Source organism: Bombus vancouverensis, chromosome 2 (assembly GCF_051014615.1).
Source record: "Bombus vancouverensis nearcticus chromosome 2, iyBomVanc1_principal, whole genome shotgun sequence".
NCBI lineage: Eukaryota > Metazoa > Arthropoda > Insecta > Hymenoptera > Apidae > Bombus > Bombus vancouverensis.
In genome coordinates this window covers 18,748,379-18,773,555 of record NC_134912.1, presented here as the reverse complement: position 1 = coordinate 18,773,555, position 25,177 = coordinate 18,748,379, and the positions used below count along the sequence as shown (strand labels likewise).

Genomic DNA, 25,177 nt, shown 5'->3' with positions numbered 1-25,177 from the left:
AAATAACGCGGAATCATAAAACTGGATAAGAGAGAAAATGAGAGAAAAAATACACAATCAACAATGTATCTTACCTCGCGAGCGGCCGCCGCGACACTGAACGCCACGGACACCTGTCGCCACTAAGGCGACAGTGGCGCCGCCGTGCGGTCAACCCCCTCCCTATTCCGTCCCGGCTACAAAGGACACCCTGGAACGATGCCGTAAGACAATATTTGCTGTCTTTATTACCAAAATTGCTGTTTACCGCTGTTGCATAAATGAAATTATGTACCGATAACAATTTGGTGTGATAATTTAAATTAATCTTCTGTTATGAATTGTGTAAATATCGATTGGCCAGGAATATTGATGTGCGTTTCTCAGAAGGTGAAAGTATATAAAATGTTTGAAAGTCGATTTGTTCAGTTATTGTTTATGTGTAGATGATTACGTTTTTTTTATCACTGACAGTGTAATTTTAGATATACGTTAACAAATCGTTATTATTAATTGATTTTTTATTAAAGATTAATTCATCATCGTCGTCCAGAAGCAATTTAAACGATGATCTTTTATATCTTACTTTTTAATGAACCAACCGATGATTCATTATTTCGCTGATGTAATGTTTAATTTAGATACACGTATACATAGAGTAATACTTCATTCGTGCTAGATGTTTTGAAATAAACGTTCACACATCTAAATTTCGAGATAATTGCAGATTAATATCAGTATTACGTTAATTTATCGGTACTTGAAAATGTTCCAATAATATTATTGCAAGCGAGAAAAAATACAGTAATCATACAGATAAATTCATTTCAAGATTCTTAATGTGTTTAATCGCACTTTATATAATTGCTGTTTCAGTTATTGCACAGAAACATTTGATTATAAGCGCTCTGCGTAATTTCAAAGTATTTCATACAAAAAGGCCAGAACTCCATAATTTATTTGGATATAATTCTTTTACAATATAACTACGACAAGAATAGAGGAAAAATTACCTAACATGATGTACATCTTATTTTAAAAAATTGAAAATAAAAATACTAGATCGTTTTCTGATTTCTTGAAGAAAAACAAGCATGGACCTAAGTCGTTTTTCTTATGAGCTCTTCAGTTGACAAAAGCTCGCGGGCATTCTTTGCGCGTAGAATTACTTCTACCAATTCGGCCAATTCGTGTACAATTCGAAAAGGAGAAGTAACCACGGAGTAGGTAAATTTTGCAAGAAAAATCGCGGATTTCTGCGATAAGGAAAGGAATTAGAAAACAGACGGCGTGTTCATTCCATTTAAGACGCGCTGAACAAACCGAGAAACACACGTCCATATAGCAAACGAACGCGTTACTTTCTAACCCAAACAGCCAAAAACCGACAATATTATCGTCAGACAAACTTTATCCAGCCGGTCAGACTGACCCGTCTTCTATGGAGCCCATTTAAGCTGTACTTATCTTATTCTTTTCCTCTCTCTTTTCGATTTTCCGCAAAGATAGTCAGGGAACATGGGTCCATTCGGCGATTCGTTGTTTTCAAGGATGGAGCTTTTCATGAGAGAAAGAGAGACAGAGGTTTGCGTGGGTACGGAGAAACCAAATGAAACGGCAGGGCTGGTAATTGTGCGGTGAAAAAATAATCAGCTGGCGCAGCACGTAGAGCGTAACCGTAAGTGCGGCTGTGCTCATTGTTGTCCCGCTACTACGAAACCCCACGAGGGTGACAAGCTCACAAAAGGGGCTGCTGGACCTATAGAAACGTGATGGGAGGTAGCTCGTGCAAGAGGGTGCCACCGTTGCGATAAAACTCTATAGTGCTCCGGGAAAATATGAGTGACTCGTCGACTGAGAAACGAGAGGACAAAAGATTTCTCGTTCTCGTTGTTGTTGGAAGTTAATTCTTTTCTATAACCCATAGTTTTAGAATTTTACGTCAATGGTTTTGGCATAGACACTATATAAGGTCTGAGTAAAATATCGTTATTCGAAGACGTATGCGCGAAACTTTCTAGTTTTGTTCGAAATTTAAAGTAAATGGATTATTTTTTCGATTATTATATATTATTTGAGGCTGATCATTTTTCTAATAGCATTTAAAATAGTTTACAAGCTTTCACGGAATTTTGCAAATTACCGCGACGTAATTGAGAATTTGGTCTGTTCCGAGACGACCGACGAAAGTTGCGAGCAAAGGGGAAGTGATTCCAGAAGACCTCTTTGTTGTTAGCACTTTGCGTGCAAAACGGAAGGAAAAAAAAGGAAAGGAAAGGGAGTCTGGAGTAAAGGAGGGTCTCTTTTCGCACATCCCTCATGAGAAACAATAATGTCGCGCGCACTAACACTCCTCCGGGATGTCGTCTACCCTCTTCTCGTCTTTGTTTGTCTGGCTTTTTCGAGTACTCGCTCTCCTATCCACGGCCACCTACACACCACTTTCCTTCAGCTACTGATCAGGATGAAAAGAATTGCACGCGAATAGCGAGCGCGAAGAACCGCGTCTCGCTGGAAAGCTATAGAAGAAACGAAGAAACGGAAGTTTTGTTGCTTGTTTCGCGTTCCCTTCCGTTCTTTCGCGTGGAACGGCAAAGTGATGAAACTTCAAACAGTATAGTGTATACCGTATTGTCCTGCACGCTTTTCAAACTTTCCAAAGAATTCGTGATAAGAGAAATGGTTGAAATGAAGAAAAGTAAATGAAAGAATACCATGTTTGTTCGATGGTACAGCGTCACCTCTAATTTGACGTCGTAATGTTGACAAAGCGAAAGAGAAACAAAATTGTTAGAAAAACTTACCGGAATGTAGCCGTCGGGTTGAGGTCTCTCGTTGTCCCTGAAGAAAATTGCTTAATTACAATCAAGCATCCACGAGTTTCGGAATTCACGTTCGATTATCGACATGAAACGTACCGATGTCGTCGTTGTATCACCGGTGTCTGCGGAGTGCTGTCGTGGATGATCACTTGGGTGGCGTCTATCTCTTCGCATTCTGAACTCTCTTCTGCCGAATCTACACAGACAATATATCAAATATATCTATCATTCGTCGTACTTTGTACGTCGATATTTCACGAACATTGCAATTGCCTTCCACGAGGCAGATCTGAAACTATCTTCTTCAATATCTCTGACAATTACGAACGATCTCCAGCTACGGTTGGCTACCCGCTAACCCAAATTTCTTTTCAGCAGGGGAATTACAATCATCCGAATGTGTTCGTACCAACTACTCTCTAATCCTATCAGTTGCCCTTTAAATAGTATACGTATCTGTGTGCACGGGCTTATCCACGATTCAGCACCCATCCATCGAGCTTACCGCAATTCCCAAAAGGATGGATGCTATTGCTTCTCTTCAAAGGGACAACGTTCTCTCGTTAACAACCCTAGTCTCAAACTGCTCTAAACTCTACACCGACCGTATCCGGCACACAATCGGTAATTCAAATAACAGTCGTTCGCATACGTCTACGATCGAACCTAAATCGTGTTACATTCATTCAGAACTCACCCTCGCCGATGCGTTCGCGTTTACGAATTCGAGACAAGACAGGGCTTGGACACAAGGTGGTCGCGTCGCCCAATAAATCGTCGATGTTGGTGTGCTGGCCGATGAACAATGGTAACGTGGAAGGTCGTTTCCTTGGCGACGATCTTCGGGGTGTCGACTGAACATTGTCGTAAGGCGAATCGCGTCCGCCATAGTTGTCAGGCGGATCTGGAGGATTCTCCACCTGCAAAATACATAGGCTTATTTGAAATAAAATAAAGTAACATTTAATTCATGAATGGTAATTGAATATTTCCCAGCTATTTTGTCTGATAATTTGATTTTACTTTAGTTGAAATGCCCTCGAAGTTATTGTTGAAGCGAATTTAGGAAATTGGTATATTATCAGTGGCTTCGATCATGAAAGCGTTCATCTTTTGGAAAATGTTAACGAGAATATTAGCAATTATAATTAACAAGATACTTAACATTAAAGTATATATAAAGAAAAGAAAGGAAAAGATTATTTACGAATGTATACAATATTACATTAGACGGAAGAAATTCACACGATAATTTAATGCGCATATCCTAAAGACGGCACAATGTAAGAACAATTTTCACACATTATCCTTTTTAGAGCCTCTCACGGAAGTCATTTGATTTCTTAATCAAAGGATCAATTAAGTTAAAGACTTCATTCTCTCATCGATGTAAGGCACGCAACGTTAAAGATTTACGACGTAGCGTATTATCGAGTTCTATATCTATAGCATCGTCAGTTAGGGGACCGTTAAATGAATAATATACGATATATGATCAGTTTACCCCTTCAGGACTGGCGCGATCCCCAAGCGGCTCATCGGGCGGCGGTGGCGGAAACTCGATAGGGAATCTAGAAAGGTTTCTCTTCGCGTATATCTCAGGTTCAGGGTTAACGCCAATATCGATTTTCTCGAACGATTCGGAGGAATCGGAGGTGCTGTTCGACGTTTCTATAGGAATCTTAACGACACCGTCAGGAACGTTTGACGAGCTATCCATCCACCATGGTTTCTCACCAGACTCGATGTGCCTGACTTTATTTATACTTCTGTTGTACGTTTGACTGTCGTCCACTTCATCATTGTAGCTATTATTTTTTTGCGTAGGCGTTGTAGCGACAGGAATGACTTCGACTCCTTCAGGTACGTTCTCAGGATTGTCGTTCATCCACCATGCTTGTTCGCCGGATTGCTGGTGCCTGAGTCGATTTCTTCGTTCGTTGGACCGAGTACTGGAACGACTCGACTCTCGTTTCGAAACAGGAGACGCCATAGACGATTGCTTCTTCGATTCCTCCGACGGAACACTATCGTTTGCATCCAACCACCAAGCTCTTTCCCCCGATTCTTGTCTCCATATCGTCGGTCGCGACAGTTTTTTGGCATCATCCGAAAGGACGCTGTCATTTCCGTCTAACCAACGACCCCTATCTCCCGAATCGTGCTTTAAAACTGTTGCGGAAGATTGTCTCTGCGTTTCTTCCGACGGGACGTTATCATTGGAATCTAGCCACCAAGCCTTCTCTCCTGATTCTTGTCTTAAAATCGTTGTCGACTGTTTCCTCGCATCTTCCGAGGCCGCGCTGTCGTTTGAATCTAACCACCAAGCTCGTTCCTCTGATTCTTGTCTCCACACTTTGTATTTAAATTTGCCTGGGAACATACAATTAGGGGAAGTGGTTTATCTACGCGAATCGCACTAACTATGTTTTTGCTTTCGAAGCTGAGAAGATCGAATTATACGTTTAAAAATGATTTACAGAGGGAGAAATAAGCCGTTTTGGAGTACACGAACTATTGGTAATTTACGATGTTTGCGAAAATATGTAATGCCTCTAAGGTAGAAACAATAAGTTACGTCTTCTCTTTTGTAAAGGAACATCTTAAAAATTCAATTTGCTGTCCACCAATTCCACATCTCTGTATTTGATTTTGCATTTCTTTAGCTATTTAATGACTATTCAATATGTTAATATATTTTGTTTAATAACTAAATAACGTAAAAGTAGGCAATTCAACAGAAATAAACTTGTTATATTTTTCCCGCGTGGTTATGTTTATTATATTTTGATATAATTATATTTTTCCCTCGCTAATTATGAACGCGGGTTCTTAGTAGCTTTTCCAATACGACCAGAGGTGAAAAGGAAACTTTAGAAAATGTGTGTTATCTTTCTTCACTCGCTTGTAACATTTATAAAATCCTCAAACTTGCAACGGAAGTTAAAAACGAACGTTTAGACGAAGTTTCGAATGAACCGCCCGTCTCTTTTTTTCTTTTGAAATCGTAATAATATATCACATTCTGAAAGCTCTTTCTCATAAGATTCGAAATAGTATGTGTAAGCACGTAAACACTATATGTCAGATAAATATAGCTTCCATCCAATTTCTCAAACCAAATCCCTCGTTTACGTGTATCAAAATAAAAAACCACATTTAACTAAAAATTTATTTCAAATGTAAAATTTGGAAACGCTGACTTACCATCGTCAGGTAAGGTACTACTGACGGTCGTTTCTTGACTGATATCTTCGTTGCACACGCTTCCCGTTTCGACGCCTTCAGGAACATTGTCGGAGTTCGGATCCATCCACCACGGTTGCTCCCCGGAAAAATTCCGCCTGATCCTCACGCTAGAATGTCTCTTGTCGTCGTTCTTCTCCGAGTTCGTGAAACTGAAGCTCTTCGATAGACTCTTCGATAAAGCGATCGTACCGTTTTGCTCTGACTTCTTCGCGTCCGTGCTCTCCTCGTTGGAATCCAGCCAACCACCTGATTTACCCGACTCGCTGGAATCTTGATGCTTATTCTTGAAAAGATTCGTCACTGGTGCGAGGGCCCTCATCAGGAATGATTTAGCCTCCTCCGTTTTCCCTGAACGATCGCTTTTCGATCTGGGACTAGACGGCGGTCTGGGCGGTTTGTCCATCGTCAAAGACATTTCGTCGGTGGATGACGCCAAAACGCTCGTCCTCGACGACCCTGCGCTTATCTTCCCTTTTTTCTCGCAGAAAGGAGATTTTGACGTTCTCCTTTTACGACGTCTCGATCCTGGTCTTGTCTGTTTATTATCGTCTTCCTCCTCGCTGCTCGACGAATTCGAAGAATTCGACTCGCTAACGCCGCTGGAACTCGAGCTTCCGTCTTGCTTGCTTCTCTTCCCGGAAGGAGATTTCGAGCTGCTCCTCGAATTTTCCGGCCTCAACGAACTAGTCGACTCGCTTTTCCTACCGATGCTCTTCGACGACGTACCGGATGATGGCATTCTCAGCCTCGATCTATTCGATTTCACGGAACTCGAGCTCGATTCCGAGGGGGCAGCTGGACGATGGATGTTCGGTTCGGAGTTCGGTTCGGACTGCGAATCTTGAGAGCTGACGGACATGCTTCGTTGATTCTTTTTCTTCCTGCTGTACTTTGATTGCGACGGGTCGCCATTCTCCATGTTTAACGTCGACTTTCGAAAATCCTTGTTCACGTACTTAACTGGCACGATGCTCTTAGATGCGGACACCGATGTGGCATCGCTCTTCGGTACAGGTGGTTTGCCACGAGCATCCGGTGATCCGCCCTGCCTCAGATTCACTGAAGAGACGGTCGATGCGGAAGATTTCCCTGGCGATGGTGGCGGCGTCGCCTTTATTTTTGCAGCCTGACTCGTCACCGAACTGGCTGACGTCGATTTCGATCTGCCAATTGGCACATTTACAGCGGATCCTTCCGACGAATCGGTCCGTGTCATTTGGCGGCAGAGATTTTTCGTAGAGCCGCTTCGCGACTGGGGTGTTGTGGATCGGCTTTGGGACGAATTGCTATTTAATCGGAAAAATAAGAAGAAGCGTTTCAGAAAGTGGAAATAGTGTATTTTTAGATGTAACGGAGAGGAATCAAAGAAGCAGAATTGATTTGTGCAAGACTTGGTCGCCTAAAGTCAACAAAAATAAATCTTCTACGTCGTTTGGCTTCTGATATCGTTACGTTGATTCTGCTTTTCCGTGGAAATTTGCCTCAATTGTGTACGATAATATCGAGAAAGAAATCTATATATAATATTAGAGAAATATCTTGAATGACCAATTAATTTTGGCATCCTCGCTCAAACTTGGAACCGTGTAAACTATTTTCGTTGACATTAAGAATACAAAATATTTCGAGAAAACTTTTTCACTTTCCTACTATTTATTTGACAATATCGAAACATATCAGCGGTATGAAAAATTGAAAATATTTCGAAACGAATAAATTTGAAACGATGTTACGTATTGTAAAAATTTTGTGTCCTATTGTAATCGTTTGAAAAATTGAACAACTACCTTTGGAAAGAATCTTTCGTAGAAGAAACACTATCGCTTTTAGACGCGGAGACTTCTTTACTTTGTCCTTGGCAGTGACCCTCGACTATCCTAGAAGATTCATCTAGTTTCGATAACGAGCTAGTGTCAGATTTAGGTGTCGAGCTCCTTCTTTCCCGCAATCCATCGGACTTAGTCGACGAACTCGATGATGACTTCGTAACCTTGCCTTCGTTCTTCATTGCGATACGACCTAATCTCGGTATCGATGGTCTTCTCTGGCTGCTATCCTCGCTCTTCGACGTCGAACTTTCTCTACTACTTTGCTGTTCTTCGCTCTTGGAAGTATTTTCGCGGGAATCTGGCGACTTGACAACACCAGGCTGGTGCGGTGAGTTGTCTCTCTTTAAAACCGAAGGATTCGCTAAACGACTGGTTTTCACTTCGATCTTGCCGACGCTACATGGACGAACCTCGCCATTGTGCGCTTTAACCTCCGTCTGATTGGAATTGCTTGGATCGTTACCCGTAGACGCTTTCGAATCCGTTTTCGTGACCGCGAAACCTAAACCGCCGAACGCTTTAGTACTCTGTTCATTTTGGTTCCTATTGCCGTGGATTTCTTGACTAGAACTAGGCGATAATTTTGAAGTCGAGTCGTTTCTCGAAGCGTCGTTCGATCTCGAGAACGCGAAGCTATTTACTCTGGAGTTGGTCGTGCCTCCGTTAAATCCTCTGGCGTACACGCCACTTCCGCTCGAATTCGAGGAAAATTTGTCCAAATACGTTGACCACGGAGTCCCCGAGATTCGTCCACCGCCTCCAAATCGCGAAAATCTCGAAGCATCCTCGAGCCTTTCGCTCTGAACTTCTTGATTCTTCGTCTCCGTTTTCTTTCGAACTCGCGCGACTTCCCTTTGATTCGCGATGCCTATGTCGGCTCTTCTGCTCCTCACAAAGGACGAAGAAGCCGGTAGACTGGGCGACGTACCTCTCGTAACCATTGTAACGGTCTCATTGTCCTGAAGTCTGTTGTCGACTTTTAACTCTTCCGATTTAACAGGAGTGGAACGTTTTTCTTGAGTCGCGTTCCTTTCCACGTTGGATTTAACGGTGTCTTCGTCCTTTAAATTTGCCGGCATAGGCTTACTGCCTGAAGTTCGGAACCTGTCCGATCCGGAGTAGCTTATGGCTGCCGGTATTCGGTCGTTGCTGCTTCTCGATGAAAGGAACCTGCTACCAGCTGTCGAGCCGAATCTCGAGGAGATTGGCGCCGAGCTCGATTCGGAGGCACCTGCAAATGTTTTCGTACGTTGAGAATCGTTCGTTGAGCAAAATATATTTCTCTTAACTGCTAACATTACTAATACATATATAAGAGGGGCCATGATCTTTTTAGTATTTAAAATTATGTGCTTTAATCGCAATGCTTGATTCTAAATGATCAGAATAAAAATAGAGACTTTAAATATAACCTTAAGTATGATCTTGAGCGGTAAATTAATTTTGAACAAATCAGTTACATTTCTCGCGAGATACATTGTTTTCAAATGCGAAAATCTGTAGCCATAAATATGGCGTGAAAAGCTTCTCATTCCGTTTTAAGAACTACTACTTACCGATTCTTGTCGTGTTTCTGCCAATATCGTAGGTCTATAAATTTAGAATTCGCGTAAACAAACGTTCTTTGACGATTAAAGGACGACAAAACTGCGGCCAAAATGAATTTAAATGACACTCCGTTCTCGTAATAGAAATTTTATTATTTCCACGTTATAAGACGAGCATTCGAACAATCACCGGGCATAAATTTGGTTTCGTATAATAGCACTGTATATGTACGCATATATTTTATCATACAATAGCATTACATGTATACGTATACAGAATGAGTCATCTAAGACTGGAAATATAAAAACTGTTACCTATACGATACAATGTTCCGTTTGAAATCGTTCGACTCTTGTCCGAACCATTTTTCGATATAATTAACGGTTTCGAAAATATTTCAGGTTCTCGTCTTAGATCATTCACCTGTAACTAATGTTACTATATTTGCTTGCTCTAAACACAGAAAATAATATCATCGTAGTAATAATAAAATTTATATAAAAACCAAGAATATTCCGCCACAGAACTTTCTCCGAAACTCATTCTTTTTCCATTCCCAACTTGAATAATAAAATCCAATTTCTAACAAAATGTAAGGAAAAAAGAGGAAATTCACTCACTAGAAGTGGCACTGGATCGACCGTAGGATGGGGCTCTCGAATACATTCTGAAGGAGTTCGATTTTCCGACGTTGACTTCCGGGCTAGGTTCGCGTGAACTTCTCCCAGAGTTCGGCCGTAATCCACGGTAGGAAACCGGCGGATGATCGGACCTCTCTTTCTTCTCGATTCTACTTTCGTTTCCATAAGTTCGAGCCAAGCTCGATCCGGGATACGTGTTGGATCCGTATCGCGATACTCCGTCTGGCTCTCTGCTCTTCTCGCGGGAAGTGGCACGGTTATATCTGTCCAAAACGGAGGCGGGCCTCTCTGAAGCTTTAGTAGCTGGAAACGAGTACTTCTCGAACAGTGAGGATCTGCTGCTCGATAATGGACTTTTCGCCCCTACGTCCTCCGTCGACGACCTACTGGGATGCAGTCTGTTTTTGTCCGCGTCCTTGTTAGCTGAAAAACCATCGACCTGTGATTCTTTATTTTCTAACTTTTCTTTATTCAATTATTTAACACGCGAGATATCGGCGACTGAAATACAAAACCTATACCAAAAAAACAAAAAAGATTTTAATGAAAGTACATATATGAAAAAATACGTACACAATATAAGGAAATAAACAAGTTTCTATCCGTGTGTTAGGTCGTTACGTAAATTCGCGTTCTATTTTTGTATTTATTATATAAACTCGGGAAACATCGAACGAATATATATTATAGATTAATATTTTAGAAAAAAATTACTCGAATCTTTGGGAACGTATGGTTGTAAGTCTAAATGTCTATGGATTATTTATCGTTCATAGTAGGATAGAGAAAAAGTATATTAGCAACAATACTAAAATCGCTCTCTCAATTACCATAATAATGGCCAACAAATGCCAAGAACCTGAAACGATAAAGCGAAGACCGATACACGTCATAATGAGCATATCCAAAGCAACTTACCGGAATACTTAAAGGTAGGTTTCTCCTCGAACTTGTCTTTCTTTAGGAACGCGTTTCCGAAGCCAGAAACCCTCTCCTTGCCGTGCACTCGGCTGGAACCGGAACCGATGGACGACGAGTAGCTGTTCCTGCAACCCGGAAGACCGCTCCCAGTCGACGTGGTCGTTCTTCCAAATGTACCTGCGGCGATGCCAACATTGCCTCTGGGTCGGTAGGCGCCAGTGTCACCCTGGAAACCGTGAATCGTTCAGTTCTCTGTGAATGCTCGTGATCTCGTTGCATTTATCCACGGCACCGTTATACGAACGACAACAACGACGGCGACGATCGATCGAAGGCGATGAAAAAGCGGGCCGAATGCTTGAAACGTCGCCGGTTCGATCGACCGTTCCACGAGCCGGGGAACAATCGGACTACGGCGAACTTGGTGCCGCTTGCGAAGTAAAATTACCGATCGAGATTGGTCGGCAAACGGCTCGATTTCTTTTTCACGACAGATTTATGCGTCGCCGTACGTCGCCGCGATAGAATCGCGTGTCACCGTGCGTTTTATTGCTGAACTGCGTGCCATCGATTACGCGACTGGTAAACAGTGAAGTATTGTGAATGACAATGGAGCGGCGTGCGTAACACGTGCGATTCTTTTTCAGGAAACGGAAAAAGGACAGTTTATCTTGTAATGGTAATTTTTTCTTTAATTGCAACATTCACATTTCCTGAGATACAAATGAATGCAGATACTGGAAGTAAATGTTAGAAAGATATAGATATTAGATATAGATATTGAAAAATGTAAATATGAAAAGCGTGTAGAATACACGTGAGACGCGGTCGTAAAAATTTGAATGACAATCGTAATACGTAGATCATGTTTCGCGGAATATGAATAAATACAATGAAAGAATTTAACAGGGGAAATACAACTGTAAAGTCTACCTCGAGTGAGTAATGGTATTAAAAACACTGCATTCTGACTTGTGAATAGCCAAACATCTGATGAAGAATATCTACAGAATATCTAAAGAACATCTTACAGAGAAGAAACATGTTTAAGTAACCCGAATGAGGATAATATACATCATGTACGGATGGCCGAAGTCAAGAAATGAAAATTCGTACAATTAACATAAATTTGGCGAATTGCCCTAAGCTTGAAATAGATGGCCCGACCTAACCGGGAGGAATAACCTTCCTGTTTCTCTGTCGTATAACGGGTGAGTCAATAATCGCATCCTTTTTTACCATTTAAACTTTGTATACAAATGGTTAAACGCAAACCTGTTATTCTTACTTCTTCAAAAGTAATCAGAATCATTCTACGTACTGATCGAAGCATCGTAGCTAATTGTGCACAACATAGCCAAGATAAACTTTTTATAGCTTCATATTCTTCATTTATCAAACTGAGATTCTTTAGATTACACTTGCGTATGTCTCGAGGCATAGAAAGGCAACATAATAGAAATAAGTATTGTTGAGGTTATTCGGTGTGTAAACAGAGAAAACACGTGGATAAATTGTAAGGTAGAAAATATATTTAAATAGAAGTGTAATAAGTAAAAATACAATTTGAGCTGGTCCAGATCCGCACGCTAGCTGTGTTACCTAATAACTGAAAAACCCCGAAGCCAACGTCGCCTGTCTACTGTTTATGGCCTGACTTCGTCGCAGTCTTTTGTCTACACGCTGTCGATGGCTTCAGTGCTTGAGAAAACTAAAAAAGACCAGATGTAGAGTTTTCTTAGAAGTGGTAACCACTTCAACAAGTATAAAGTTTGACAAATAATTTCAACGGTTTCGTTTGACGTTGATAGCGAATATCGATAATCGTTTCATAAACAGAAAGAATATAGTTTCGAGAACTCGCAAACTCATCGTCAGAATGACTCGTTACCTGTTGTTGAAATCTTTTTACCAATACAAACCTGTTTGTTTAACTGGAAATATCTCATATCCTTCAAGCTTCTACGATACTCGAATCACATGACTCGAAGTCCTTCGAGCTCAATAACTATTCTGAACAAGATTCATACGGAGGTTCGAGATCGATTCATGATCATTTATCTGTAACGCGTTTCGCATGTACGAAGCATTCCGCATTCACGAAGTTGAAAGAAAGTAATTTTCCACCACACGATTCTCGTATTGTTCGTATTTCTTAAAATTTTCATTTTACACGAACCAACGAACCACGTGCAGGAATCGTTGAACGGAGCATCTAAACGTTGCTAGATGTTTCCGTAATTAAAACTCGTTCGCGTAATTAATTATTCCTTGTCCGAGCCCGCAGGTATGGACCGATGTTTATTTTTCGTACAGTTTACAAGTTTGCGTTTACGTGGAGTCCGCGCAACCTCGACTCGAGCGAGCTTACGCGATACCACCCGCGCGATCATAATTTCAATTTAAATTCAATTACATTCTAAAGCTCCGACATCTTGCGCTATCGCGTTCAGATGAGATCCCCTCTGAAAGAGAATGAGAAAGGGGTGAGGGGAGCCTTCGTGCTCGAACTTTTAAAAAGTGCCGTTCGTTATTATGCTAATGCTATTCGGGGGGGGAGTGATAATGGAATTACAACGGACGCTCCTTAAGACCGCTAAACCGATTCTTTTCAGCGGAAGTGTCGAAAACGGCCGGAAACGATAACTCCTTTCGATTCGTTCGTATCTGCCTTATTATCGCGTCTCCGGCTTTTTGGCTTGCGGTCCCCTGTTGCTAATACCGAGTATTCTAAGTCTCGTTTACGAAAAAGAAGCTATGATTACCTTCTATCGATTATTTCTCCTGTTAACGTTAGATACCTGATGTACAGTGGCTACAAAAAGTATTTGTACAACACCGTATTTATTATAGCATTTATATATCAATTAATTAAGTTCAAGTACAATAACTTATCTTTTTTTTTTTATAGCCTCGTGTTTCTTCGATTTGCTATTGCAAAATAATACTGGAATTGATCTCTGATGTAACATAGCCATATCTTAAATTCACTATTAATCTTACAGTTGTTTAACTTCAAATTGTTTCATTTTATTCTGTAATAATAAATTAGAATCGATAATGAACGAGCTTCGAGATCTATTCATGAATAAATAAACGTAACTGAGAGATATTCAATGCCTTCTAAAACACGGTATCAAAATTCCATCGATACATATTTATTACTAACCAAACCTTGCAAGATGAAACATCAATTTCTTACGTGGCAGCAGTTCATTAGCTATCTTAAAATGCCGGTCGTGTACGGTTCCAGGGCTGCGCCTCGTTGCCGAACTTCGATATTAGTTCAAGAAGTCACCATAAACATTTTGGCAAGCAGCCTCGACGGTCTTTGGCTAAATTCAGAAGGCAAAGGTTTGCCAAGAAGTCGAACGAGAACCTGTTACGACGTCCATTATCGGCTTTACCGTGGTTTTACTGGACGATCGCAAGGTGAAGCAAGAAATCGCGAGCACCTTGTTTCACCGGACACGGTGAAATTTTTATGAAATTTTTTCGACGTGCTCGACCAACTGTGGAAATTTATTTTCGCAATGCTCATTCCTCCCTCGACGAACGTTTACGATATATTTACGACGGACGTTTAATTTCGAAAGCTGATTGTTCCACGAAAAACTTGCGATCTTTCTCTTTCTGCGATGTTAAATTCCTGCATTTTATTAGGTTCACAGATTAGTATAATATTATTGGCTTATCAAAGGATTCTTCGTTGTAATAAATTTTCTAATGCTTAGTAATGCAGGACTTTTTCTGAAAAATTCACTGTTTTTCATTGTTTCCGTACTTTTGACGAAAGCAAATACAAATGGTATATTCTTTGAAGTTGGAAGGTAATAAATATTCTTTTTTGACAGATATTGCACGGAATGTAAAATCTCTCTTTTTCATGCTCGAATACGAGGAAATGTTGACGTATACGGAGAACGAAGCAATATTGATCAATTTGTGTGTGAAGCACGCTCTGTCAGAGCGGATACGACAATACTACAAAAGTATTAAAAAAATTCTTATATAATTCTAAATATGTTTATAATTCCTGTAGGAGAAATAAAAATATGCAACCACCGTGCAATACACTGTCATAATTTACAGATGAAACAGATATTGCATAGTCACAGATAATAAATAATTACATTTGACATACATTGTAATACATAATTACAATATAAGACGCGAATTATTCATATCCTTAATCTTCGATTAAATGATTTATGAAGTGATTCACTGATCGTTATTGTATCCGATCGTATTCTTATTGTAAGACAAAACAAGTTGTGTAACTACGCTTCGTTTAAATCCACGCCTTTCCTAATCCGCCTACTATTTCTTAACCTCGTCCCATAATAGAAAAGTTCATTTCAACCTTGTCTTCTCGAAGCAAATGATCGACAGCCACCTATCAATCGACTTTTGCAAATCACCGTGAAATACAGCTTTTGCTGTCAAACAGGCTTAGAGATCGATTCCTATGCCGAAAATATTCGAGGACATTGGCGAAATATGCGGCTAATATCTACACCACGCTTAATGCTAAAAATTTCAAGCGCCACCGGCCACGACGACACGATTTGTCCTTGTCAGAAACTTTGAAGCATAGAAACGATAAAGAACCGAGTGGGACCACATTACGCACGCGACAAGCCTCTATTTTCATTTACGAGGTTTCTGGAAATTCCCCGGGAACTACTTGGGAATTCGTTGGATTTCCGTCGAGAAGGGAAAAATAAACGAAAAAGTGGTAGAGAACGGTCGATGTGGAGTGACCGGAATGGAGAAAAATCCGAAAGATAGAACGTACGAAAAAGTAGATGAGTTTCGGTGTGACAGGAATGATAATTCGAGATCTCTTTACGAATGAACGATTTTTTCGAAAGACTGAGACGATCGACGGAATGAAGCAGAAGAGTAAAAAATACCAGGCAAGACGTAAAAAACTTTTAATGAAAGAAAATGAAAGTGGATGAAAATTGTAAAACGTGGAAAATTGATACGAATGGCGTTCGTAGAATTTGCACGGAAAATCGATGAAAATCAAGCGAAAATCGAGCGGCAAAATCGTTCTCATCCAATTTGTCCAAGATCGATAAACGATCCATCGATAGTCACCGTCCATCAACTAATCCATCAGAGCAGCTACATTCTGTCTCTCTCCCTTGACGGAAATCCAGGGTTTCCTACCGTCAATTTAGCCTTCTCGATATTTCGTCGGCGTGGCGAAAAGCTTTCCATTGGGCTGGTCGAATTGAAAGCAGCTCGACCGGGAAATCTTTCGATATTGCTTTATCGTCCATAAAAATGGCTGTTTACAGCTTGGCCATCCCTACTCAAACCCTGCACGCCAGTTTTCTACCCTTGATCCCGCTTTATCGATAGATAAATCGTACGGCCGCGAAACGATCGTTTCTCACGCGTCGTTTTACCGCCAAAGGCCGACTTTTGTTTCGTGTAATTGAATATTTGCCAGTTAAAGTTGCTAGTTTAAAGGAAAACCACGTATCGATAGACGATTCGTTTAATACGACAAGGATCGATTGGCAGAGTTTGCAAATCGTGTGCAGTCCAATGTTATATATTTACAATGTTTGGTGTTTCGAGAGGGATAAGGGTAGTTGGTTGAGATAGTTCTTGGAACTTTAGATTTTCGTTAGAATCGTCTTTTCCCCTTATACATTCTGGAAACACTGGATAGGGGAGGATTATTCGAAGATTTATAAACTTGATTGATTACGTGAGTTTCGTAATAATTTACTTTTACGAGCGATCACGCTGGGTGAATTGTATGCACAAAAATGAGAAAGAAAGTTACTACACATTTGTGTCATCTTGTGAGATAATATCCCGATGTCCATACGTGACGCATTCTGTAGAAATAGTTTCGCAGATATTAAAAAATTGATGTTACCGTATCTCTAAAAACATAAAATATTTAAATTACTTGATAATCTCACGTTACGATCGTTGTTTATTTTTGTAACGATTAAAATTTTCATTGAATAGTTTGCACATATTACTATTATATTGCAACGAAACTTATGTGGAACCATGTTCGACTAATAGAATCTCCAAATAGTAGTGTGTTTGAATAATAGAGTGTTGGAATAATGGAGGTTCGGGTGGCAGAGGATCTACTCCAATCGAGACACTGTTTCTTGACATAATAATACATCTTGTCGCTAGTAAAAGACAAGAACTATTAACTCAACTCTATCTCTATTCGTAACATTCATCGGTTTTGATAGAATGCTTCGATGAATGAGTAAATGCCAGTAAAACCGATTTCTATCGTTCACGTGATATTTTCGAATAAAGTGGAATTATTGCTGAAAAATTCACGTACAGTCTGCGATAATAAATTATTATTATATATATAAATAAAATATATTATATATAAATTATTATTACAGTACGTGAATTTTTTAATTTAGAATAGTATTGATTATAACGTCTATTACAATTTTGATTTAAACGTTTTATAATGAAAATAATTTGATTAAGAGAATTCAATTTCATTGCTTGTATTTCTTGTGCTGTGGAACAAAGTAACAGGTATAAATATTCATCAGAAATATTTACGTAATTTATTTAACTACCTGGTGTTATTTACTACTTACCTTTCAACGATCATACCGATATGATGTGATATTTTCCGCTGAAAAGCAGAGAAACCTCGATTCGTTGCAATTTCCCGGCTAATGAAAAGAAAGAGCCACGTTTATTTGCTTTTACGAGACCATCAACATCATCCGTACAAATTGCGATTGCCTATTGGCATGAGTAAAATAAATATAATTGAGAACATTTCCAGACAACATTTGAGCATTTATTTTCCTTCTATATGATCATCCAATAATATTTTATATTTAAAATTTATATATATATATATATATTGAAAATTATCGCGTAATTCGCGTTGTACACGTGTAACTTTTCAGAAACAAATGTTTGTATTTTAACAAGCAAGGATTGTGTTTGGATCAGATCTGTGCGATCGACGCGTTACTGATGAGGATGTGGGCGCCCGATGCGGTTCGAGCGATAGCAGCTCGAGGGGAGGCCGACTAATTGAAGAGTGTCAGTCTGATTTAACCTCTGTCGACTGGTCGCATTATTATAATTTACGACGTGCCACCAGTTGTCATGAACTCCGCGGAACGAAAACGCCGCTACGTCTTTTTAAAATTACGAAGTGACGTCGATACTTGACCATTTATAACAGGCGCTTGTTGAAGGCCAAAGTAAATGGTCATAGACAAAAATACATCGTTCACGAGGGGACGAACGAAGGTATATAAAATATTATGTCTCTTGTTTCTTATTGATAGACCGGCTAGCGGGTCTTTACGCAAATTCTAATTTTTATAAAGAAAAAAATTATGATACGATATATACGACGAAAAACACGATGGAAAATGATAGATCCACTTATCGCTGGATGTTGGGCGACGTACGTATAATCGAATAAACGCTGTATTCATATTTTATCAAACCAATTCTGCGTTTCCACGCATCGAACATTGAAATATATTTTACATTACAGCACATTGCGCAATGTAACGCTCCAGTTATAATTCGTTCAACGTTATTTACAAAAACACAGCGCATTCCGTATGAGAAACGCAACTGTGCCACTTCACGATTTAATAAACATTTGCATTTTATCGAATTTACCCGTTTGGTATCGCGGAACGATATGAAAACTTGGAAGCTCGTTGCCCGGTACACAGCGTACGCGTGAACGCGCCAAAGTAATTGCAAATTTAATATTACGACGTGTACGTACGTCACACGGTTGAAAGGGTTATTAGTGTAGTCGGTTGTATTCAGACAACTCAGATACAGAAAGCTGGTTATATAAATTTAATCTATCTTCTATCCAGGACAGACGCGTTCTCTTCCATAACAAACCATCACGTTGCTTGGCGTTAGTTTGCCTTTTGTATTTATTCTGCTGTTCTTTCGATGCAACATACCGAGGAAACATTGTATTCGTCTTTCTCGGTCAACCGGTTCGTATGTAATTCATCAACCGACGTTAACTTCGGCTCGTCTCCACGAAATTGCATTATGTATTCCATCATAAAGGTGAATTCGATGAAATGTTGCGACGAGGAAAAATTCGAGATGCAACGTGGCTTCTTCGTATCTTTTCCTCAGACAGGGTACGTTAGACGGTATTAAATGCATGATTATTCGACGATAGAAATAGAAGAGAGGAAGAAATGCGAAGAAGTAGAATCTCAATCATCATTTTCTATTTAAATCGTATTTCCCTTAAAGTATCTGTGCTATTTGGTAAAATACAGTAAGACTCCATTTATTGAATTGTATAAACTTTTGTCGATTAAATTCAAAGGTCCTTCCGGTAGTATTATGAATTAACTTTTGATAGGAGTAAAAGATTCTCTTTCTTTTCTTTTTCGATGTTTCTCTCTGTTAAGCAGTGGATATTCATTAGAAATATCGTTTCAACAGCTTTTGTCCCGTCTCTGCCTTTGCGATTCTCATAGTTCCCTTTGAGATGACTCGCTCGACGATCGAAAGAAGCGAAAGAAACAAAAAAAAAAAAAAACAGAAAATATAATTTGTCGCATATTTAATACAAAACAGTTCGTGAACGAATGAAGAAAATTTTCGTGTCGTCTCTACAGAAATAATTTCGCTCGCAGATTTCATTCTGGTTTCCGACCACGCGCGGATTAATATGTCGAAAGTAATGCTTCGTTTTACGAGCACAAGAACACCGAGGAAATGGGATCGGGAAGGCAGGAAATTTAATTTACCACGGTATTATTCGTCCGAAGAAAATACGTGATTCTTCTGGGTTTAGACTGAATGAACGCTGAAATTGCCTATCACAATTTCATGGGTTCCTAAGCAGCACACTTTGATGTTTAATTTCAGGATACGTTATAATTATAATTCTATATACTTGTTACAGCTGACGAGTTCGCAGGAAATCTATGCAAAGTATTGGTCGAAAATGGCAATTATTGTATTGCAAAAAGGTATATTTTATTTCCATGCAAGAAACATTCGGAATAAAAATAGCGTATGAAGAAAACGATAACGTGTTTACGTTACAAAATGCCGATTAGGCCGGTTCGACGATCCATTTCAACGGGTTGTTATTTCACGTTTTACGCGTTGGGTGGTGGCCAACTTTTTCAGTATTTCGATGCATGAATCAAGGAAACGATTTCAGCCTCTCTGGGCGTTCGCGTGACACGTGTATGTCGAAAGTGAATCCCGTATGACATTTGCGAAGCGTATTTTTGGCAAGAATCGTATGCACCTTCAATTTCACTTCCTGGTTTGTCTTCGTTCTTACGCAATCTTTAACTCTATTTGTGAACAAAATAAATCGATGCGTTTCTCTTTCTGTCGCAGTAGATTCCCGAAAATTAGTCAAAATAAAACGTATTTTAATCCTAAAATATAGACGAACCACCTGTATCGAAACAGACGCATTATCACGATTAAAGTTTCAGATTAAAGTTTATATTCCATTCAATTTTTTAGTATCTTACAGCATATTCACGTTTAATATGTACGTTCATACGCAAATGAAAGTTTTCTTTCGTTATAAGAAAGAAGTATCTTTTAAATCGATCAACATATTAATATGAAAATGTAAGAATAATAATTATTATTATTATATTCGATTGCTACATATATCTTTTATACATCATAATTTACATATCACAGTATGATTATTTCACAGAAAGTATCAACTAACGTGCCTCGCCGCTAAACCGTTAATGGCGATAAAGTTTTATATTAAAGTTAAAAATCCTTCCAATCGCAGAGAAAATTTTATTGACTGTATGGTCATGCAAATCCATTACGAAAATCGTGTACTGGTGTATTCAATTAATTTCAGTCGCAAGTTGCGTGGCAAGTCATCGGAAACTGAAGATATTTAATGAAGTTTCTCGAGATCCTGGCGAGTGGCTCGACGCAAAAGTCTTTCAATGAGAAGCCTTCGTCGCCGCGAAAGTGGCGACGAGAGAATGTCAAGAACTAAACGCTTCGACGGGGAAACAGCAACGGCTTCGCCGCGTAATTGGAAAACTTCCGGTGCCGTATAAGTTGCCGGAAGTTGCGGCCAAAGACTCTTATGGAGTCCGGTTATCAGGGATGTCGAGTCTCTCGATGCAGTTACAAACCGATAAATCACTCATTGTGAGCCCGATCATACTGTCATTCTCTATAATTGCTAAGTTATAATTGTTTCTCCTTTCTATAAATATTTTAGGATTTCTAATCCTAGTTAAAGTTTTACGATTTAAAATTGGAGGTATACGTTATAAACTATAAAAGATCTTTGCTCGATGAAACTAGATAAAAAATTTGAAAGTATTAAAAATTCAATTAATTTCTGTTAAATATTGAACGGTGGATATGTAGAAATTAAATAAGAAACTGCAGGGAAGTGATTAATCCTTAACCGCTATGATGAAATGAAAATATGAAAATTAATTACAGATATTATATGGAACTCTTACGTTACAAGTTTTCCAAATTGTGAAATGTTGCATCTATCGCGTCGATTATGAAAAATGGAAACGTTTTTTTACGTGTAATATCTATATTAAATTATACACTTGAAACAATAAAAGGTTTGTGTAGACGTTAGTGCTTAAAATGCTTAAACGTCTGTGTACTAATTTAATCGTTTATTGACAATAATTTAAAGTATAATTTATTTAGTGTCTAGTTAGTTAGAATATAACTTAAAAAGAAAGCAGAAAACATACATCGTATCTCGTACCTGGTCGAGTTCATAAATAACAAAGCAGATAAGAAGTTTCCCCGCGATTCTATCTCGCAATATTTTCAACTTCACGAACTCTAATATTTAATGTTATCCAATGTTTCCATTGCTGCTACCGTTTCTGAATTATTTATTTGTCACGAGGAGAAGAAACATAACGTCCACCTCTATCCGGCATATTTTCAACTTTGTGCGCTGTAACATTTAACGTCCCACAATATTTCTTATGCAACTCAGTTCCAACAAATTAATTTTTTATACCTGGAGCTTTATTTTTATTGCCTTTGGCGTATGCACCGTTCTTGTTTCGTTTACTTTGGCCAGTTATTATTCAAGGTTAGCAAAGAAAATTCTAGCACGATACTGCAAAGGGAGATCTGCAATTTACAAACGTGGCGCATCATACTCGAGGGAAAACCATCTGAGACTTGTCCACTTGCAAGATCATTCGAGAGACAGGGAGATATGTAGCTGGCAATCCACCTCTCGAGGACAAATATTTGCAGACATGGTCTATTAAAGCGTCTGCATAAAACAACGAAGAGTATAAAAAAGGGAAAACAGCGAGAAAATAGGGGCCATAAAACAGCAAGGACAGGGAAGTTAGAAAAGAAGTAAAATATGTGGAAATTATAATCGGTGTTCGTATAAAAATGGTGTAAAATGTTAGAACTTTGTACAAACAAAAATGCACCAAAACTATAAGTTACTATGATTTTGATGCTATTGCTAATATTATATAAAATAAATATTGTTAATACTGTTAACATACAAGTAAGAGTTTATAGTGCAATTAACAAAATTTATATGAAGAAACAAAATTGCCAAAAATGTAAGGTGTCTGTGACAAGTCTTTCAGTCATCGTTGAATTTTTGTCAGTCACCAAAATATTGTGAAATACGCGTCATTAAATATAGTGTTATCAATATTATCCTCATAGGATTATTATTGAGAAGTTACTATACGGATCACGAATTCTTTATGTAATTACCCTTAGGTGGTGGGACCTGGTAATTACTGTCTACCTAAGTTTTTCTAGTTGCAATAATATTTGTAAAACGATACTCAGCTAAGAGCTACGTAATATCTTCGATCCAGCTTAGACTTTACTCCTATCATCTAGAGATATTTGATCGTCTAAACTAGACTACGAATGCTACGTAACTCCTGCCGTAGCATGAGAGAAACTCAGATAAATTATCACACGTAGTACTATGACTTTCACACCTTAAATACCATTGCACATGATGTAGTTATGTGTGTTCATTATCTGCAAAAAGTTAGAGAATATGAGACCAAAGAAATAATTTTCTGAATCATCCATTCTGAATTCTTTGACATTTGATTACACTGTCAAAAGGTGTATACAGCTTTCTTCGAATATCGATCAAGCAAATTAAGAACTAGGCGCAAAGTACGTGAGATAGAAACCGAGATTCTTTTTTTTTTTTTAGAAATTAGAAATGTAGATTATATATGCATATTAAGGTATTCGAAGATACGCAAATATATGGTACGTCTCCTGACTATGCATCGTAGGTACGCGGAAAGAAACTAGGTCCTTTGGTCGGAAATACAGAGCTGAGTGGATCAACATCCACATCCTGTTCCCGCAGAAAATCAACAGACGTAGCAAACGGCAAACTTACGGTATCGTGTTCCATCAAAACGCACAGTTAACGAATAGAAAGTGGTCGGCTCGAATTTCGGCGAGTCATGGGAAGAGCAACGTACTCGCACCGATTCGTGGTGCTCTGCCAATTTCAGTGGCACCTAGCGCAGTCACGCGTAGCTTTTAGTTCGGGCTATTTATTTTACGACAGAATGACAACGGCTTGGAGTTTAATTAATACTAACTGAAAGCTCAGGCTGAAACGAAAGATTGAATATCCCCGGCACGGCGTTCACAAGAATCTGCGTATAAATAGAAATGCACTTAAGTCTCTTTTAATGGAATTTAAACGCGAACTCTTTCTAGAATTCGTTGCAAATTGGTTACCGCTGCTATGGATGTCAATTTTTCTCTTTTTTGGACGTTCGCCGCCTTTCGTCCCTTAGATTTTATAAATTTACATGGTAAATTAAATGAATTGTGCGACCAAGTAATCGTCAAGAAATCGAATAACAACCGACGAAGCTAGTAATTAATAATTAGAATGATTATCATGTCGAATAATATGGACAAATTTTCATTTCCCTTGCCTATTACAAAGTGGCACGAAGAGTAACGAATTTAATCAATCAAATCGTTTTCTAGCTAATTTGACAAAATTTGCCAGCGCATGTAACAGCACACGACGAGCTATTCAAAACTAGAAAGAATAACGAATCAGATTATGCAAAGATGATATCTCGAGTTACATTAACTTATATAACACTTCATACATCCTATGCTAACGCTATGTAAATCCATAACCAGATCCATTAATTCGAATTAGGTGAGTACACGTGTACTCAATGACATTTGAAATCTATCTCGGATACATTAAGCTTTGTATGATGGAGATACTGGTGTACTGTATATATTATATTTGTAAATTGTACACATATAATTCAAATACCAAAAATTGTTCGATCACCACAAATAGTGTCAATATATAAATACATAAATACTGGTATATCATTATGATCTTAAAGAAGGAAAAAGTCCATCTTTAATTAATGCATTGAAAAGTTCAACAGACCAGTTTAGCGAAACGTGTCCAATTCAGTTAACAGCCCACCAACTTTATCCATTTCCAATTTTATCCACTTTATTTTAATCTCGAATTGCCAATCACAATTACGAAAATCCACTCAGAAAATTCCATTTATTCGAATGTGTTTACCATTCGTGCAGTAGAAAAATCATCGGTAGATAGATATAATAATTCAAACGACTAGGTTCAGTGACATCGCGCAATAGGCCGATCCGTAGTTGGGCCGAGTCTCAAAATTGATTTCAATGCGGGCAATTGATCTGCGAGATCAGCTGTGTTTGCGGACCGCGTTGTTGTCGTTTCTGGCGGCAAATATTGGTCGTCGCTAACAAGACAGCGACGTTTGAACGCTTCTTCCGCCACGGTTTTCAAACGCCTGTTTCATCGACCAACGTGCACGATGCACGCTGCACTGCATCAATCCGATTTCACAGAAAAACGTTACGTTTTGTATGTTCTGTGTCCCGTTGAATTCTGAATTGTCAAATTTTCCGCGAAAGATATTGTCTACTAGCAGTAATATTAATATTTATCTTTCATATTCTATTGCTTTATTTGTTTGAAAAGAAACAGAGGAAACGGTAATTCGATAAAATTGCAATTTATTTTAGATTATTGTTTGTCATGATCGTTGAGAGATAATCATTTAATTCTGAATTTGGATTGTTAACGATGATTGGGAAGATTATAGGTACATTTTTGTTTGAGCAACAA

At 38.9% G+C, this 25,177-nt stretch overlaps 1 protein-coding gene across 3 annotated transcripts in view; it reads right to left on the bottom strand.

Annotated features, from left to right (window-relative positions):
• LOC117166611 (uncharacterized) overlaps nucleotides 1-25,177 on the bottom strand; it is a 38,522-nt gene that overhangs the window by 2,691 nt on the left and 10,654 nt on the right. Inside the window, exons 2-10 of one of the 3 annotated variants that reach the window (XM_033350712.2) lie at nucleotides 10,987-11,215; nucleotides 10,048-10,491; nucleotides 7,838-9,110; nucleotides 6,009-7,336; nucleotides 4,306-5,174; nucleotides 3,499-3,721; nucleotides 2,898-2,997; nucleotides 2,784-2,820; nucleotides 75-190 (exon numbers count right to left, since the gene is read on the bottom strand). In XM_033350712.2, the coding sequence (XP_033206603.1) occupies nucleotides 75-190; nucleotides 2,784-2,820; nucleotides 2,898-2,997; nucleotides 3,499-3,721; nucleotides 4,306-5,174; nucleotides 6,009-7,336; nucleotides 7,838-9,110; nucleotides 10,048-10,491; nucleotides 10,987-11,215 (4,619 nt within the window). Of the gene's footprint in view, nucleotides 1-74; nucleotides 191-1,882; nucleotides 2,411-2,783; nucleotides 2,821-2,897; nucleotides 2,998-3,498; nucleotides 3,722-4,305; nucleotides 5,175-6,008; nucleotides 7,337-7,837; nucleotides 9,111-10,047; nucleotides 10,492-10,986; nucleotides 11,216-25,177 lie in introns of those variants that run through there. The other 2 variants (XM_076627880.1, XM_033350718.2) reach the window with 2 other exon arrangements.